Genomic DNA, 19,519 nt, shown 5'->3' with positions numbered 1-19,519 from the left:
CTATACCATAGCTACCAGGGGGTAAACCTTGAGCTCAGGTTAATTTAATAAATGTTAGGGTTCACCCTGACAAGGATTGCAGTTATTTGAGTAATCAGGATTATGGTTTGAGTTGAGTACTCCGGATTGTGGTTATTTGAGGTAAGCACTCACCCCCCTTAACTAACACCGTTCTCTCATAGAAACCTATACTCCCTGGTTCATGGATTCGGGTGCATAGGTTGTGTCACACCAATGATCATCTCCTTGCCCAGAGCAGAGCATACACTTTGCTTTCCCACGGCATGGCTTTTGATGGTGTGGAATACATTGATGGGCAGGGTTGCTGCATTTCCTCTTCAGAAAAAGCAATGATTCGGATTGGTACAACTTTCTACTGCAAAACTCAACACTACTGGTCAGGTGTGAATGTGTTTGTTCATTTCATGAGTTCTTCAGAATGTTTTCTAGAGGGCAAGCAAATATTTGAAAGAAACCTATTACTGAATCAGTCGAAATTACATAGGAAAGCTTAGCCCATTTCAGGAGACACAACCAGGGTTCAGCAGGACTGCTCCGAATGCTTTGTCTGCCGAATTCTGTGTTTGCATGCAGAGGCTTGAGTAAAACACAAGTCTACTTTGTTCCTAAAACTTAAAGAATCTTTGCCAGCTGATTAAGTTAGGACCCTTCATTCGTAATCCCTTCACCGCTGCACAGTGGAGTACTGGAGGCCCAGCTAGTCACCTTCCTTAAATATTTAACTAAACATACGCTCATAATACCTTTTCCAGGTTGCCTATTGAGCAGGTCAGTGTTACAGGGTTTAGAATTATGTTGCATCATCCTTAAATTAATTTCAGTCTTTCAAAAAGAACGCAATGCTCGCACAACTCATCTATTGTTCAACTTTCTTCAAACTCTTTTCTCTTCAGCAGGCTACAGTGCCATGTCCACATTATTAAATCCACCTATTGCAATGGCTCAAATATTCACCACCTCATACTGAACTGACCTTATATCCATTCCGACATTTGCAATCAATGTTCAGATAAGGGCCATGGTCAAAATCTGTTCTTACATGAACATTTTAGTTTACATCTGCTTTCTGGCTTTCAAGCCTAGTCTATCTAAAAGATTAACCTGAACAAACATTTATAGCTGTTGGCGTTTGTCAAACGTACCTTGATCACATTTCCAGTGCTCCAACAGTAATCGCATTGGGCAGCATTGAGAGCGGTTTCAGGATGGATACAAGACTGAAACCTATTGAAACAGTCTCATGCTTAAATGAGCCGTGGTTATGTCCATTCAGGGACTGGCCATGTCCACGTTCATGTACCACCAGAGTTTCCTTTTGCCTTTAGTACAGTCAAACTCCTACTGCACCAAAGAGTGGAATAGCCAACAAATTAGAGCTGTGAGAAAAGTGCCACAATAAATGTGTCACAATACTATCCGTGTATTCAAATGTACACTAGACTCAATACTGGAACTACTGGGAGAAATTCAAAAGGTGCAATAAAAATTCACAGATTAACAACCTGCTATGTGACCCATAAAATGAAGAACAAAGAGGACCCGTGGAATCATAAGATTTATTTAAAATAGGTTAAAAAAGCATTTATAAATAATTACATCCTTAATTTAAAAAGGTGTTAGTAAGCCAAGAGGTAATGGGTGAGGATTTTGTCTATTTGGGGTGAGAGTCATACATACTAGTATTTCCACTTAGATCAGCATGACCAGATCTCTAGGTTGGAGTCTGCACATTCAAGAATTAGAGGTTTTGGGACTGCGCCTCACACACCCGACAGTTTAACTTACAAAGTTGGTTGTCCCATGTCCAGCTCAACTGTCTCAGCTCAAAGTCTTAGTTTTTGGTAGAATCCTACTTCGGGAACTTAAAATACAATTAAAAATCTTGACGTTTGAAGTTCTCAAATCGTTAAATACTTTGCGTATGTTCCTGGACATAGCTTAAAGTTCAGGGTCCCAGCAGGAACGTTCAGGTGATAAACTGTGGTTCTACAGGAGACCGGATGTTGTTCATCTTCTCAGGACCCTCCACAGGTGAAACTCAGTGAGCGAGAATTCTTACCACCCACCATACGTCTTGCAGTCCTCTGCCTGTATACAACATCGGTCTGAGGAGGATGGAAGTAGTCCATAGTATTCTGCTTTCCAAACTGCTGCGCACGACGCGCAGCTTGTAGCTCCCTATTAAATAAAAAAAAAAAAAAGGAATTAGGAGACCCTGGGAAACTGGCATAAATCTGTGACTGCGTAGAAGAAACATGCATGTTTTTGTAGCACTTAGTATAGTTCAGTCAATGGTGCCTTGAAAGAAGCAACTGTGACAGCCTATCCTCTGCCCTTTTACTTTTTCACCACAACGTAATATTCAATGTAAATGGGATTTCAGCATAAGACTCAAGGCACATTCTCCATCCTCCAACTGGAAACCCCTTATGATCTAGTGTTCTTCAGAGACTGCAGTAAGCGGCCCTTTAAATTAGATGGTCTCATGGGCCTTAATACACCTACATGGGTTGGGTCGGTGATGTCTGGCATCTCATCCTTAAGCCTCACCTTAGTGGCCTCACTGGAAATATTACTCCCACATACTCAAGAGAATTCTAGACCTTGTCCTCTTTCACCCCATACATCTGAACAAGCACTGGTACAACAGGCACTGTATGCAGCCTACTGTATGGTTAATCAGGTTGCGGAGTAATTCACCCATCACATTGTTAATTTAGACTTTACACAACTACGATTGTAAGGAGTCTTTTTTTTTACTGGAAATGTATCTAACTTTTCTAGAATTTTTCCACAATTCATGGAGCTAGATCGTCATGAGTAGTTATATGGTATTTTATTGCAGGACATAGCACAATTTCTGCTCTGCCCATAATCAGGTAAAAATTTATAGATGAAAGGCTGCCTTGTATGGACATTTATTCTGAGATCAATTCATGTAAGGAAAAGTATGTTGTACTAAGTTGTATTAATAGTCATGATTGTATTCCATTAATTTAATGACTTGTATTGACTTTGAACAATTGTTTTAAATGTGCTTTTATGGTCGTTTTATCTGAACCGAAAGCTTATTGAATCTTCGAATTAACAAATGGAAATTTCGTTTTTCAGTCATAAATAGAAACTGACTCAAAAGGAGACAAAGAAAGGAGCAACTCCAATTGGAAGTTGCGTACAACTATTAATCAGAGAAATGCATTCACAGTCTAAATTACAAAGCTAAGAGTTAAGAGACAGATATGTAAAGTCAAAGTTAGTTAGCCAAGATATCAGCCTTCTTGGTTTGTAGGGCAAACACATTTACCCATCGAAAGTAGCTTAAGTAGTGTATTTAGTTTCCTGTAAACTGTTAAGAACAATTGTTACTTACCTGTAAACAGGTGGTTTTCCAGTATTGGTGTCTTTCATAGATTCACATGCTTGAATATTCCCAGTTGTCGAAGTGGGAGTCCCACGGTACATAAAATAGCAATAATGCTAAATATATATATGTAAATATATGTGAAACAACATAATACATAATAAAAGAGGTAAATACAAAAGAAAATACCTCCAGAACAATTCCTACATAGGAATGCATGGTAAAGAGAAAAACCACTTGCAACACAGTGTCATTATGTTAGTCCAAACTACAGCCAATCAGGCGCAAGCACCCTCTAGAACCTTCTCCTCAGATGCCCAAGTCCTCAGATTTTCGTAGCACCAAAGAGACCTAGAGTGCATGAGGAGAAGAGAGCCTCTGAGGGGAGGAAGGGTGGGTCGCATGTGAATCTATGAAAGACACCAATACTGGAGAACCACCTGTTTACAGGTAACAATTGTTCTTCTCCAGTATTAGGGGTGTCTTTCATAGATTCACATACTTGAATAGAATAGAGAGCAGTAACCTCCGTAGAGCTGAGATTGCTAGGCACATATGGAAAAAGCCAAAGACAGTAATAATACAGTCATGTAACAATAGCAATCACAGGAGAACACAAGGATGGAACAGAGGCTCACCTTATTTGAAAAGATGACGAAGCATTGCCTGCCCCACTGCGGTATCCGCTTCATTGATGGCATCCAAGCAGTAATGCTTGGTGAAGGTGTGCCTGCTGGACCAGGTCGCTGCACGGTAAATCTGATGAAGTGGCACACCAGCAAACAAGGCGGTGGAAGACATCGCCCTCGTAGAATGAGCCTTCACTGAAGACTGCAATGGTTTGCCTGCTTGTTGATGACAGAAGGTAATGGCTGAAGAAAGCCAACGGGCAATTGTTGGTTTGGTAACTGGATGCCCCTTACGCAGTCGCCCATGAGCGATGAACAGTTGGTCGGACTTGCGGAAGGAGGCAGTTTTGGCAATGTAAAATTTAAGGCATCGTTTGATGTCCAAAGAGTGCAAGCGCTGCTCCGCCGGAGACTTTGGGTCCAGAAAGAAAGTCTTTAGGAACACAGGCTCATTCAGATGAAAATCCGTAGGCACTTTAGGTAAGAAAGAGGGGTTGGTGCGAAGCACCACGCCGTCAGGTTTGAATTGTAGATAAGATGGCGGGATAGTGAAAGCGGGAAGGTCGCTCACGCGACGAGATGAAGTCATGGCTAACAGCAAAGCAACCTTCCAGGTGAGGAACTTGATATCAGCCCTATGGATAGGTTCAAATTGTGCCTTCATAAGTTGAGATAGTAAAACATTGAGGTGCCATGGTGGAGGAGGGTGCCGAACAGGTGGGAACTTACGGAAGAGTCCTTTGAAGAACTGGCGTATGATTCTGGATGAACAGAGGGAGGAAGAGCCATCGTGTCGGAAGAGATTGCAGCTAGGAAAACTCAAGGTAGCATATGAAAGTCCAGAATGAGCGAGACTTAAGAAGAACGGAAGTTGCTCCGGAGTAGAATGGACTGGATGGACAAAAGGGCATTCCCGCACGAAGCGGGTGGGGATGCCAGCTTGCGTAGGATGGGCATTTTCGATTCTCTGGCGTTGCAAAGAGGTCTAGAGTTGGGCGACCCCATCGGTGGAACACAAGGTCCAGAGTCGGCTGGTGCAGTTACCATAAGTGTGTCGATGTGGACCTGCTTAGAGAGTCCGCTACTAAGTTGGACATGCCCGGCAGATGGACAGCCATCAAGGTGATCTGATGATGGAGAGCCCAATCCCAGATTGACTGGGCCAAGCGAGACAGGTGTTGAGACTTGGTTCCTCCCTGTTTGTTCACGTAGAGCATGCTGGTGGTATTGTCCGTTTGGATAAGCACTGACCTCCGTGAACTACAGGTAGGAATGATTTGAGCGCCAGGAAGATCACCATCAACTCTAGCCTGTTGATATGCCACTTGCGTTTGGACGGAGTCCACTTGCCTTTGATGGATAAGCCTTGGAGATTAGCGCCCCAGCCCTCCAGAGAGGCGTCAGTCGTGAGCGTGAGATCTGGTGAGTGAACGAGGAACGATGTCCCCATCTCCAGGTTGGTTGGCTGCGCCCACCAATGTAAACTCCTTCTCATGCCGGTTGTGACTGCAACTGGGTCGTTGAAGGACCCGGAGACCTGACACCACTGTCAGTCTAGTTCCTCCTGAATGGGACGGGTTCTCAACCTGCAATTTGGGATCAGTGCGATACAAGATGATGCCATCCCCAAAAATGATTTTAACGTCCGAACAGAAACGGACTGTTTTCTTCGTATGAAGGAGACCAGACGAAGGATCTTCTGTTGCCGCTCGTGCGAGACGAACGCTTTTGATAGTCTTATGTCTAGGATAGCTCCCAAGAAATTTCTGGTTTGCAGTGGCGCAAACTGACTGACGTTGATGGCCAACCCCAGGGATTGAAATACCTGCTGACAAAGACGAGAGTCCTGACAGTTGATGGCGGGATTGGGATTTGAGGAGGCAATCGTCCAAGTATGGGAAGATTTGAACACCTTGGAGATGGAGGTGAGCCACCACAGGAGCCAGTACCTTTGTGAACACACGAGGATCTGATCGAGGTCCGAAGGGCAAAACCTTGAACTGATAATGCGTTTGTCCCACCTTGAAACGCACGTACTGGCGATGCTGTTGGAGAATCGGGACATGAAAGTACGCATCTTGAAGGTCTATGGTGATCATGAAATCCCCGCTGGATAGAAGACGCAGGATCTCTAGTAATGTCAGCATGCGGAAAGACTGGCTCTTGAGGAATTGGTTGCGAGCCCTCAAATCCAGAATGGGCCGTCAGTCTCCAGTCTTCTTGAGTATGAGGAAAAATTGAGAGTAAAACCCCTCTCCTCTTTGATGCACAGGGACCACTTCGACTGCACCTTTTTGAACAAGAAGACGGACTTGATGGTAAAGCTCCTTAAGGTGTGGAGGAGGCGGGCCGGATGGTGGAGTACGAGGAGGAATCTTGACGAATTCTAAGGCATGACCCCTTCGTACAAAGTCAAAAACCTAGCAGTCCGAGGTGATGGCGGACCACTGGGAATAAAACAGATTCGACCTCCAACACTTTGGGGATGATAAAAGTCATTGGCGCTTAGGAGTGGATCCGCGATATGAGGATTTACTCCTATAGGGTCTGGAGGACTGCTGACTATTGGACTGCTGCTGATTGGATGCGTAACGCTGGTTGCCCTGATTGTATAAGAGTGGTACTGTTGTCCTCCTCGAAAAGTGGATGAAGTGCCGCGTCCGCGCGCACCTCGAAAGGACTGTTTTCGGAATTGCAACGTGCCCAATAATATGGCTGTATCAGTGTCCTTCTTAATGGACTCCAGAGCGTCATCTATATGAGACCCGAACAGCGACTCATCATATGGCATGTCAAGGATCCTGGATTGGACTTCCTGCCGGGAGGTGGATTTTAATCAACCCTGGTGTCGGAGGGCAGCTGCACTTGCAAGCATTCGGAAACCTGTACCAGCAATATCGACTGCACAGTACATAATTTCTTCCGATGCTCTCTTCCCATCTTGAAGAATCTGCTGAGCGTCCGCCTTGGAGGCCTCCGGTTTTCGATCCACTAACGCAGAGATGTCCGACCACATTTGTCGGTCATAGCGCCCCAAAATGGCTAAGGCATTGGCTGCTTGAACAGAAGTGGAAGCCATGGTAGAAAACTTGCAGCCAATAGCATCTAGGCGCCGACCCTCTATCAGGAGGCGCGCTGATTGGAGACGCTGGATTCCGAGCTCTACGTTGCGCAGCTGGAGTCACTACTGAGTCTGGCTTAGGGTGAGAGATCAAGCATGCTGGAGAACCGGTTGGGGCCTTGTATTTCTTCTCAAGGCGCAGCATCTGAGCAGGTAAAGAGTTTGGAGCCTGCATGAGTTTAAGTCCTTCCTTCCATAAAAAAATGATGATTGGAATCGTGTAGACCTGTTTGTAAGGTATATTTTTAAAATCGTAAAGGAAACAGTCCTCCTCACGAAGTGTTCTAGGTAATTAGAAACGCTGAGCCGCTTTGTCCATTAGAAGATGAAAACTGGCGATATCAACTGGAGGTGAATCATCAGAGTCTCCGGGCTGAGGAGATGGCGTCTGCGTTCGGTAGTCGTCCCACTCCGCCATACCGGGTTCGACTGCATCCTCATCCGTATCCACAGGGACCTCTCCATCCTCTCGCTCTGGAACCGCCTCATCATCCGCATCCTGCAGAGACAGTCGTTTGAATTCTGATGGACGTCTGAACTTGAGACGACGTTGTTGGCGGTAAAATTGGTGGAAGAGACGGTGGAGGTAGTGCAACGGCAGCAGGAGATTGCACAGGAGTACCTTGCGGCGTTGCTGGGAAACGATGGTTGTAATTATCCAGCATATGCTGGAGATTGGAAATCAATGACAATGGAAATGTAGCCATAGGGACTTGGACAAACTGTTCTTCAGGTTGAGACTCCTGGTCTCCGCCATAGTCATCAGCGTCAGACTCCAGACATTTGATGATCAAATCAGAGTGACTATGGGCTGCCCCAAACGTGTCATCTTCATTCTCAGAATTAGTGTCATGCTCAGAGGTAGAGGCAAACATTGGAGAAGGTGGTTGCAGCTCTGGAGCAGATAACTGGTGGCACGGAGCCTTACTGCGACGTTGGGAAAGATCAGCAGCTCCAGAGGATCTTGAAGACTTCAAAGGCACCAAAGGCAACGAGGCAAAGGAAGCCGGTGCCACCGTCGACGCTATCGTCAACGGTGTTGATTTGGCAGTCAATTTTGAAGAATCCATAGTCAACGGTGTAGCTGTCGACGGAGTCGCCGTCTGAGTTACAGTCGACGGGCGAATCGTAGACGTTGTAGTAGACGGTACAGCCGTCGACTGAGTTGTCGACGCAGACAATCTCCATAGACTGAGCCCTCGTCGACTGGGCTTTGGTCGACGGAGTCTTCGTCGACGAAGCCTTGTTAGACGGAATCTTAGTCGACGACGAAGATTTCTGAACAGCTTTTGTCGACGAGGAAGGTTTCTTCGTCGATGAGGTGATGGGGATAGTCGACGATACAGGCTGAGAATTCAAAGAACCTCTCGTCGACATGAAGGCTGATGACAAGACCGTAGTTGACAAAGCAGAAGCTGATGTCAACGTCGTAGTCGACGATGAAGACACTGCGGCTCTAGTCGTCGGGACGCTCGCAGACGGTCCCGTCGACGACAGAACCTTAAGAGGCGTGGAAACACTCCTTTAGGCAGCAGAAGACGCCTGAGAGCCAGGTCTCGTGGGCGCAGTGGTAGTAGAAGTGGTAGGAGACACCACAGAGGCCAGAGGCAAGGCCAGTTTCTTCCTTTTGAGGAAAGGAGAAGGAACATCCTGAACACTACCACGCTTAGAGGCTGCTGAAGAAGGACCAGAGTGAAAACTGACAGAACAGAGTCCTTGTCTTCAAGACGCTGGAGCCAAAGAAGAAGCCGGCCTTCCCTGTCCTTCAGAGTTTTAGTAGAAAAAGTTCTACAGAATTTGCAGCTGCCAACTTCATGGTCAGGGTATAACAATAAATACACTTCTGGTGGGGGTCTTCATCAAAAAGACGCAGCTTCCCACAAGAAGAGCAAGGTCTGAATAAAGACTTCTTACTTGACATGTTGAGAGACTGGAAGTAGAAGATTTGAAGCAAAGAACTGAGCAGAGCTCAGGGAGACTCCCTTCACATGACGTGCAGTAGAAAATCTGAGGACTTGGGCTTCTGAGGAGAAGGTTCTAGAGGGTGCTTGCGCCCGATTGGCTGTAGTTTGGACTAACATAATGACACTAATGTGTTACAAGTGGTTTTTCTCTTTACCATGCATTCCTATGTAGGAATTGTTCTGGAGGTTTTTTCATTTGTATTTTATAATGTGTTATGTTGTTTCACATACATTTACCTATATATATTTAGCATTATTGCTATTTTATGTACCGTGGGACTCCCACGACGACGGGGAATATTCAAGCATGTGAATCTATGAAAGACACCCCTAATACTGGAGAAACAATGCTTGGTGTTTACCACAAAGGCTCAAGTCTTCAGATTAACAGTGACTTTCTTAGGGTCCTTTGTTGATAAACCACCAACATGTTCAAGCCCTATGCTTTCTTAGCAGAGGCGCAGATTTAAAGTACTGGTATTGCATGCTTTTAGAGCAAAAGAGTGACTCAAACTGAAGCTTGCAATATAAGATTTAAAAAGAAGCAACTATGCTAACTTAACATAAGTGTGAAACCATAATTGACCTCATTAGAATCCTAACAGATTATTATCGACGGAAATAGAGCTGAAATTAAAGGCCACTGAAATTCTAAAACAAAAAAGCGTGAAATAAAATATACAATTGTGTAGACATTGAAAGCTTGCCTATATATGGTCATATCGGAGTTTCAATCTGTCAATTTCTAAATTCTTTGAGTTTAAAACCCAATCCCCAATTGTAGGGCTCGAGTGCTATAGTCACTATAAATTAATCTATTTGCAATTAATACCACTCGACAGCTACGTCTTATGTGCGAAGATCAATACCTTTAAGAATTAAAACAATTGTTAATAAGTGAGATCTAGCTACACTCATTTTCAACACCAAATCTAGTTCAAAGATCACTACTCAAAATCTATTCACTACTGCACCTCCTTAACTTGTCCTGCACACTTCCTGCAGTCTGTTGGCATCCTACCTGGGAAGAGTCACATGGCCAAGGGAGTATCCAATAAAGGCTGCTGATTTTTTGCCTGATAAAATGTACACTACAATCAAGCTTCAGTACAACAGTGTTCTTACATATATCATCACGCGATGAATGCTCTATATGGATATTAAGGTTTTGACTCCATTCAGTTCTACACTCTTCTACTTGATCCTGATATTTATCAAGACTATCTGAATATATTTGATACTGGAGTTCTACACTCTTCTACTTGATCCTGATATTTATCAAGACTATCTGAATATATTTGATACTGGTTGCTTTAGATCAATGCAGAGACTAGGAAAGTACTGACATTAATATTTACACAATCATTTAACAGCAGTTTGAGTCTCGCTTGATTCCTAGTAGAGAATGTATACTTAATTTTAAATACTCTGAAGTAACCAAATGCGCTTCACCAAATCTGTTCAAAATTTAAAAGGGATTTTAAATTTTGATTTCCTCAATCAATGGTATTCTAGAATTTAGCAGTTTCGGCACAGTGAAGTGAATTTGTCTCCTTTTGCAATCTCTCCCAGGCCTAAACTGTGCCAGATAGAGTAGCTCCTGTAATTTACTGTAGTCTGTGGACAATAACTTAATGGTATAGGTTAAATGGATTGATTTGCTCTGCACCAGCTAGTGGTTCCCAAACTGGGGTCCATGGACCCCTCGGGATCCGTGACACATTCCCAGGGGGTCCGCAGGCAGCAGTTTTAAAAGCACTGCAACGTACCTTGTATAATCAACAGTTTTCAAATAACAAAAGTATCAAGACAACCCCGGTGATTAATGTTCCTGCTGGAGAGTTTGTCAGGTGGCAGCTCAGTGGGTTCCTGCTTTTGTCAGCTTCTTTTACTGTGCAGTCTAGAAGTTACAATCGTAAAGTAGCACAGTGAGCCATGAACTACCAAAGAGCTGCATTCAAAGTGCATGCATGATACAAGTTAGTAAGTAATGTTCTCTCATTCTTTTGTTATCCTGATGCTGCTAATAAAGGTGTATTTGGGTAGAAATGCATTCTTATTAACATCGATGCTAACCACGGTTACGTTCTGAATCCTGAATTTGTGCTTCTGCAGACCAAGCACTCTTAAAAAATGCCTACTAGTATAGACGACATGTGAATCCTATACTTTGAAGTCCCCTTTGCCTTATGTAACATTTTCTTTACACTGATTTACACATGTAGGATTCATTTTCTCTGCCCTACACTGCTATGAGAGATGCTATAGAACAAATGCAATACACGTGAAAGAGGGGCTATGGGGAGATAAGAGGCACTGTTGAAGGGGGATACGGAGGGAATCATCGAAGAGCCCCAACAAAGATAGTTGTATCCTGGTACACAGCAAGGCCATGATTTACTATGCTTTAAAAGCTAATACAATTCAATATTTAATGACAAATGTATGTGGAATTCACTATTTTTCCCAACTTTTCTTTGGGAGGTGGGGGAGGGTGTGGGGGAGAGCCCCCAAAGCTCCATTTGTAGCAGACAGACTCACTCGCGGGACCTACCCCTTACAGGGACTGGTCTGACATTTGCCAGGGCTGCTTTGGGTTTCCTGTACGGCCCTGGCAGGAGCCTCATACCGCGAAATAAAATTAGATTTTTGCAAATTATTTAAATATTTTTTTTATAAGCGTATTTGTTTGGTGTGCACTTGTTTGTGTATTTTTCATGAATTACTGTTTTAATGTTTGAAATTTAAATAGTACAAATTGCTTAGGGGTCCTCGGCTTCCAGTAGTGACTTACTGGGGGCCCTCAGGAGTAAAAGGTTTGGGAACTACTGAGCTAGGCTATTGGGTCACAGGTGGAAGCTGGCAAAATGCCTACATGGTAAATGTACTAAAATGTTTAAGACTTGGAAACCCACATAACCCAATGTTTTTTCTAAAATGTTAGCCAAGCCGTACTTTAGATCTGCTTCTCCCTACATACATTTATGGAGAATTATCAGTGCCTTTAACATGCCTACTAACTAGATGAAGTAGTAAAACTAAAATGAAAGTAGGCCTAGCAACCATCTTTAAATCATTTACTTTGCCCCACACCGTCAGAATTAATTGTTTGTTGTAATATTACAAGCAATGTTGCATCATGCCTGAAGTGACCTTACAGACCAAGATCCCCACATATTTCGAAATGGATGCATACTTAATATTCCATTTCCTAAAAGAATATTTTCAGAATGAGACAGTTTTTGCCTCACATTTCTCCTCTGTTTCTTATAACCTGAAAAATAACTAAACCTGTTGATTAGCGAAAATAGAGGATCCACAGTTTACAGAGGGACCGAAGTAAACATCAGCACAGAAATGTTTTGATCTTTTATCTGAAGACAATCCGGTAAGTGCTTGAATTCAGTCAGATGGCAAATGCTAGAGCTGGGTCAAAAAGGTACAGCAAAAAGAAACAACTTTACTTTGTTCCAGAACAAAGCCTAAATTCATGTGATTCATTTCCCTATTAACAACCATCATTGTATTTACATAAGCTGATTTTTTATTTTAAACTCAAATTGCTTCTAATTTCATCTGAGCCAAAATCACTTCTGTTGAAGCCTTGGCATTTAGTTGGAGGCTTCGGCCCCAGCTACATGAAAACTTGCTGTGAACTTCAAATCCACGCTAAAGCCATGCACCAGTCTGTAAAATGCACTTTGTATGGCAACACTGTTGAGCTTTGGGAAACCATGCCAAAGCCTTCCAAAGTTTAATATCATTGCAAGTCTACATATTCGTAAACCAGTAAAATCACAATAAAATTCCACTATTAAACCATCTTCCCTTAGACATTTTCATTTTTTTTAAAGGGTCAATTAGGTTTGGCTCTCTGTAATAAAGAAAAAGTGCATCAAATAACAAGCATTGGCATAGCCAATAGGTCTCGTCTTTGGGACCTTATAAGTGTTTAGCCATGCAACAGTTAATGTTGCAGTAAGGATATTGAGCTGCATAACTAAATACTTACAAGGTCCCAAAGGTGAGACTTAAGTGTGGGCGAGAAAATTCAATCATGTTTCTTTAGGCTGCATTAACACAATATTTACAGTGCCCAGACTGTCAAAAGTAAACGTACAAAGCACTATATGAAAAGTTGTTAATATATTTTTCTTATTTAGGTACAAGATGAGCTGGTCAGCAGAGGCTGAAACTGATTAAGTGATACATATCCCCGGAAACCACACTTGAAAGGCGTGCCCACTACGGGACGGAAACAAGGGGTTTGAGAAACCCTCGAACCATGGGAATATTAGGACGCAATTAGGCAGCGTTCGGCATCCTTCTGAATGTTCTCCATCGCTTTCTGGGAGACTTCAAAAGAAAAGCAGTTTCCGCACCATGTTCTCAATTTTACTATGTGCTACAAGCCAAAGTGTAGGATATGCCGACTCACCAATCTCGGAAAAAAATAAAGCTGGAATTGCAAATCGGTAACAACTTCAGAAATCATAACGCGAAATGGACATCTGTTATCTTTTTTTTTATTTTTTTTTAAAGTAAACAGATACAGTTGCAACATTAGCAAGAATGGCCATCTCTGCAAAGACACTTTAATTGACGGATATCAATTATTAGTGTTTGATCACACGCATGTAGCGCACATTTGACTGCTTCTAAGCGCTTATCTAATTGCAAGGGGACAGGAAGCGGGCAGTAGATTTAGCTTACCAAATTTGGCATCGCATTTCACATCAATGAAGGCAACGCATATTTCAGCTCGTATGGCACCCTTAATGACATCACTTGGCAGTGCAGTGTAGCTCACTAACGTTTCCCTAACACCTTACTTGTCAAATGGAACATATGGAGATACGGTTAATTAAGCGTCCTTTTATACTGCCCTGCGCCCGACATCCACCTTGGGGCAAAAAAGTGCACATAACACAAAAGAACCAACATCCATGCAATTCATCTATGAGAAAGGAGGGGTTATTTACATGCCTCTGGCGCCGCCTGTGGAAAAAGTGATGTACCGGCGGTGCAAGGTGCTTGTAAATAAGCACGGAGATGTTTAAATGTCCTAAATAGTGCCATAAAGCAGCAATAATCACCCAAGAAATCACCAGTAAATCAAATGTGTTCCAGGGCAAAAACAGTAATTCAGTCTGATGCAATTCATTTTATTGTCAGAGCAATGGAAATGAAGAGGTGGTGCGGTTTAGTGCATGAACAAACTAATATAAGTTATAAAACTGGTGAGATAGCTCAGCGGGTTGCATGTTTTCTTTGCAGAAAGGTGTATGCAATCTGCAGGTAGAATTCCTGCTTGAACTTAGGCAGCCTTTCATAAATCGGATGAAAGGAGTATCACAGGATTACGTAATAACACGTAACATTAAACTGCTAATCTATTATCAATGGTGTACTGCAAGCAGCTGTTGTGTATTACATACACAGCAAGGCATAGCCTGCCAGCTGATACATCCAGCCCTCTCTGGGCGCCATATGCAAAGAACTAAGCATTTCCTGAGGTGACTGGAGGGCCGCTAGAAATCCTAAAGCGTGCCGCAAGTGGTGCGCATGCCGTGGCAAAAGTGAAAGCAGCTGGTGTCAAAAGTGGCAGTCTGCTGTTTTTGGAAGCACTGCAGTCGTGCTTGTGGCGCGTCCCTGCGCGCTCCCACAAGGTGGATGGCGTCAAGCACGAGTATGTGCTTCGAAAAACAGCAGACGGCTAAAGGTCTCCTATGCAGCGCATGCGCGCTGCGAAGGCGAGACATAAAAAGCAAAAGAGCCGTGAATTAGTAATGCTGATATTTTAAAGCACACACCACATGCATGCTTGTCAGTAAAATAAAAGCTGTGCTCGAGAGAATAACTAATAGTGATATTTTGAAGCATGCACTACACGCGTACTTGTCCCAAAAAAAAAAAACAATTGGGTGCGCAAATAAAGTGAAAGCACAAAACATTTAAGCTAATGTTGACTTGCCCTGTGGGAGAATAACGATTAAAAAAATAGAGTGCGCAAAGCACAGAGTGAATGGGAAATTAAAAAAAGAAAGCAAGAGAGCCATGCAGTAGTGAATAACTACTACTGATATTTTAAAGCACATGCCACACGCGTGCTTGTCACAGTAAAAGGAGAGAGAATCAAGGGGAGAGAGTGAATGAAGGGGACCGAAAGAGAAAGACAGAAATAAGGGCATAGAGAGTGAATGAAGGGGACAGAAATAAAGTGGGAGAGCGAGAATGAAGGGGAGAGAGAAAGGTGCAAGAGTCCAAATGTGCACGATATTTTAAAGCACACGCATGCTTGTTGGGTAGCTTTGTGTGCGTGTTTACAATGTCCAGGAAGCATTCAAAACAAGGAGGCACATCTGGCGAGTGGTGTGCGATGTGTGCGCGCTGTAAGGGTGCCTGCAAGCGTTGCGCTTAATGAGCCATGACGAGAAGGAAAAGCCAGATGAGGCCTGTGAGCGTAACCGCAAGCTTTAGGCCACACAAAAAGCTTGTGGTGAGCTTTTTGAAGTCCCCTTACTAAAAGTCTCGCCAGAGCAGCGCATGCGCTAGCTCCGGAGAGACCTATAAAAGGAGAACTATGTACAGAAAAAACCTAATACAGCGCACATTAAGCTATGCAAACATGCGCACCATTAGTGGCTACTAAAACGTCGGTTATGTTTGGCTTCATAGAGGTACTAATGTTTTTTCTCAAAATTCTTTGAGCAGTTTTTTTTTAAATAAACGAACAGTTTAGTAAATTACATCTTCCCTGTTAGCCATGTTAGAAACATTAAAATGTTTATCTGCTTGATTACTTCCCAGACCAAAATGCAACTGACCTTTTTTTAGTGTTCAAATCTCATGAAAAAGCTGAGAAACCCAACTCGACCCAGAGGTATTAATGTTTTAACCAAGTTTGCAGATAGTGTTCCAGGGTGGTCACCCAGTTTACAAAACAGTTTCCTTCCATAGCAAAGTTCCTTTCTACATCTATATGCAACTGAAGGAGTGTCCCCCCTCATTTTTCCAACGGCAAGTTTGGTTTCTGCTTAAATCTTTGAAATTGCATCTTTCAATTCCTCATCTTGAGGAAGCAGTTTGTACAGCTAAGCGGAATAGCAGTTAATGGTTGAGGAACGGAGGGAAGCGATAACGTTAAGATAGTAGTAACCCTTACAAAGCAAGGCGTTGGCATGAAATGCTCCGAACCAAGGTAAATCTGCCTATGTCCACAGCTTACAGAATGTCACACATGCCAGTCACACACATTACCCAATTCAGCCTGTGTCCATTTTTAGGTCGAGCCTACAGCAGCGCAAGCGCTGTTGATCGACATTTAGTAAGGGCCTTTTGGCAGTGCTACCCTGGCCTAAAGCTTGCGTGCATGTGGCCTAAAGCTTGCGTGCATGTGCGCGTGAACGCGCGCATTCACAGCTGCCATCTGCCTTTTTTATTATCTCTTCCTCAGCATCGCTGGCTCGCTCTGCCTCAGTCTTGGTCGCCCCCCTCCCCCTCCACAGAGCGCCTTGCAACCCTTATTGTCACCTCGGCTTGCACTCACCCCTCCTTTCTCCCCTTTCAGCCGCATTGATGTTCTCAGTGAGCCTCGCGGCCAATGCTCGTTTGTTGCTGCAATATATCTTCGGCCTGGACAGAGGATGGGCGATAGGGGAAATGTATGCTTCTAAATCGATGATTCAGGAAATTGTGGAAATTAGTATTAAAATGTCATGTGATGTGACAGCCGCAGCACAGTCACAAAAGCAATGGTGCTCAGCTGCTGTAAACACAACACCTAAGACATGGTGCATGCTTATATAAATGAAACATCAGCCCTTGGGTACAATAGATATATCAGTGGTAGGAATTGACGGGCGATTGGTGGAAGGCACTCTAACCCATTACGACCGGCGTGCCATTAGTGCATCATTATTTCCGAACGTCTTTTTTTCTTATTGTAATGCCTCTAGTTTTTTTTCCTTATCAAAATTAAGGCCAATACATAAGCAAATTAATCTTCTGGTCCATTAACCTTCATAATATTACCAATTTAAAGGAATGGGCACACTAGGTGCCTGAATACAAAGCAGTTTAATCAGGGAGGAGACTGGGACTGCACTCAGTCTCACCACTCTACACCCACTGTGTGCGCTGCACTCAGTTCCGATTGTGTTTTGCTTGATAGTCAGGAAACCAGTCACTGCAGCTGAGCAAACGATGGGGTGGGTGGTGATTAACAGGTGAACGCTGAAGCAGTGAGGACAATTCAGGAAATTTACTAAGTCACATGATACAACACAAGGTAAACATTTGTGGAAAGTGAATGAGCTCTAGCAGCAAATGGAGACCATTTATTAATGAAGAGGGGGCTTCTATACTTGTTTTTGAGTTCATGCATTATGATGTGCATTAGAAAAAATATAGTCTCCATCTCACGGATGGGCCCTATGATAATATAAAGATAACCAGCATTGGCATAGCCAGTAGGTCTCGCCTTTGGGACCAAATAAGTGTTTAGCCATGCAACAGTTGAAGTTGTTGCAACAAGGATATTGTGCTGCATAACTAAATACTTATAAGATCCGAAAGGTGAGACCTATTGGCTATGCCAATGCTTGTTGGGTCCAGCAGTCAAGACCTCTTCTATATACTTTAGTATATACTTATATGTGTATGTACTTTGTGGGATCTGGAGATCAACCCTAGGACTGGTCTGCTTTCACTTAGGGACTTTTTTTTCAGTTCAACTGCCTCTATTTAACGGTCTTGATAAACTACCATTAGAGGTCAGTAAAATATCGGAATTGCTTCCTGCTCAGGGACTTTTTTTTAATTTATCTGGCAACTGCCTCTAAATTTGATAGAAAACGACCAACAGGAGTCAGTAAAATACCAAAATCACTTTAGCATTTTCTAGATTCCAGTCCATAGAAATTGTCTTCATGAACACCCGTAGACAATGATTTTTTCAGGACCGCTGAAGGCCCTGATTTCATATTAAAAACAGAGTTTTGGACTATACCATTTCCCACTGAGAGGCAATATTTCTCTCCACGTGTTTCCATAGCCGGCGTGTCATGCAGTTTGGTGCTTACTTTTCCTCCATGTTAAAGTACAGTGGATGTTTCAGCACCCAGGCTAACATTCTGCATAGCTAAATACTTGTACGATCCCAAAGCCGAGACCGATTGCATTGCAAATGCTTTTTTACCGCTCTTAGTCTACTTTTTTTTAAAGTCAGTTGCCTTAATAAGTCAGGGTCCAGGAACAACAACCCACACACAATGCTTCCTAAACCACACTACGCCACCATTTGAAACGTCGGCATCCATTAGTGTTTGTGTGGCTAACTGTAGTTCTCCGATTAGAGTCTCGTCTATTCCCCTCATCCAGTCTGTTACCTGACCTGGAAATTAAAAGACTTCTCCAGAATTGTTACTATGATTTACATTTTGCCAAATTTTGTTTCAATCCATTTTAATTTGAATTTCTTTAGTTAGGCTGTTGGAAAATAGGGCCAAAAGAAGGAAAGTACCAAAATAAAAAGTTCCCTTTTTAACCTAGTCAAAACTAGCAGACGCTAAAACACCAACAAGGAAACATTTAGTATGACATCTCACAGTTGAAAGGCTAGCACTCTAACTGCACCGAAAGCTATGTACACAAACAACTCCTGTTAAGCTTCAGAAGTTCAGCCTGCCTCATACCTTTCCAACATGGCAGTCTTAAACTTCTCCACATTGAGCTGCCTCTGGAGCTGGGCTGCCTTCCCCACGGAACGCCGTAGAACGGGATGCTTCACCAAAAGGGCAGCAGAAGGCCTCGCAATAGGATCCGGGTGAATTAAGCTCTACAGGGGAAACAAGGCAATCCGTTGTAATATGCAACTTCCTAAAAACTGACAAAGGGATGATACAAAATGTAATGTGACCAACCCCTCGTTGCCCCTGAAGTTGCCTTACCTGTGCCCACCTCCCACTTTACTACACGAGTCTCTGCTGCCCTTCCCAAGTTTCCCATCCTCTGGAACTTACCTGAAGCAACTGATAGAAGGCCTCTGAAAAGCACTGTGGAACACGTGGAAGGTTGCCCTTTCGGATAAGATGCCAGGTGTCGTTATTGCGGGGCAGTGGTTCTGCTCCTCCTGCCAAGGCAATGGTGAGGCCCAAGGCAAAGATGTCAGCCTTGGGCAAATTGCCAAAATCCTAAAACGATAAAAGATGCTTAGTAGGAGAGTTCCCCATCTCAAGGACCTCAAGACTTTCCCCTCTTTGAGAAGAGCACACTTATTAAAAATATAATTCTGTCAACATATAGGCTGGGAAGACAAAGTGCACACTCAACCCTACCTTAAGCTCCATTAACTAAAGGCAGTGGGACCTCCAGCCTAGCTGGTGGAAAGTACACCGAAGAGTAGTGGTACGATAAATGGTGA

At 43.3% G+C, this 19,519-nt stretch overlaps 1 protein-coding gene across 1 annotated transcript in view; it reads right to left on the bottom strand.

Annotated features, from left to right (window-relative positions):
* Positions 1 to 1,557: 1,557 nt before the first annotated feature.
* Positions 1,558 to 19,519, bottom strand: part of WEE2 (WEE2 oocyte meiosis inhibiting kinase) — a 137,984-nt gene continuing 120,022 nt past the window's right edge. Inside the window, exons 10-12 of the mRNA XM_086953609.1 lie at positions 19,119 to 19,289; positions 18,792 to 18,934; positions 1,558 to 2,199 (exon numbers count right to left, since the gene is read on the bottom strand). Of these exons, the coding sequence (XP_086809735.1) occupies positions 2,037 to 2,199; positions 18,792 to 18,934; positions 19,119 to 19,289 (477 nt within the window). The 3' untranslated portion in view covers positions 1,558 to 2,036. The remainder of the gene's footprint in view (positions 2,200 to 18,791; positions 18,935 to 19,118; positions 19,290 to 19,519) is intronic.

The sequence above is a fragment of the Lissotriton vulgaris genome, chromosome 1_2, assembly GCF_964263255.1.
Source record: "Lissotriton vulgaris chromosome 1_2, aLisVul1.2, whole genome shotgun sequence".
Lineage (NCBI taxonomy): Eukaryota > Metazoa > Chordata > Amphibia > Caudata > Salamandridae > Lissotriton > Lissotriton vulgaris.
The sequence above is the reverse complement of the archived record's forward strand: the minus strand, read 5'-3'. Positions and strand labels throughout refer to the sequence as shown.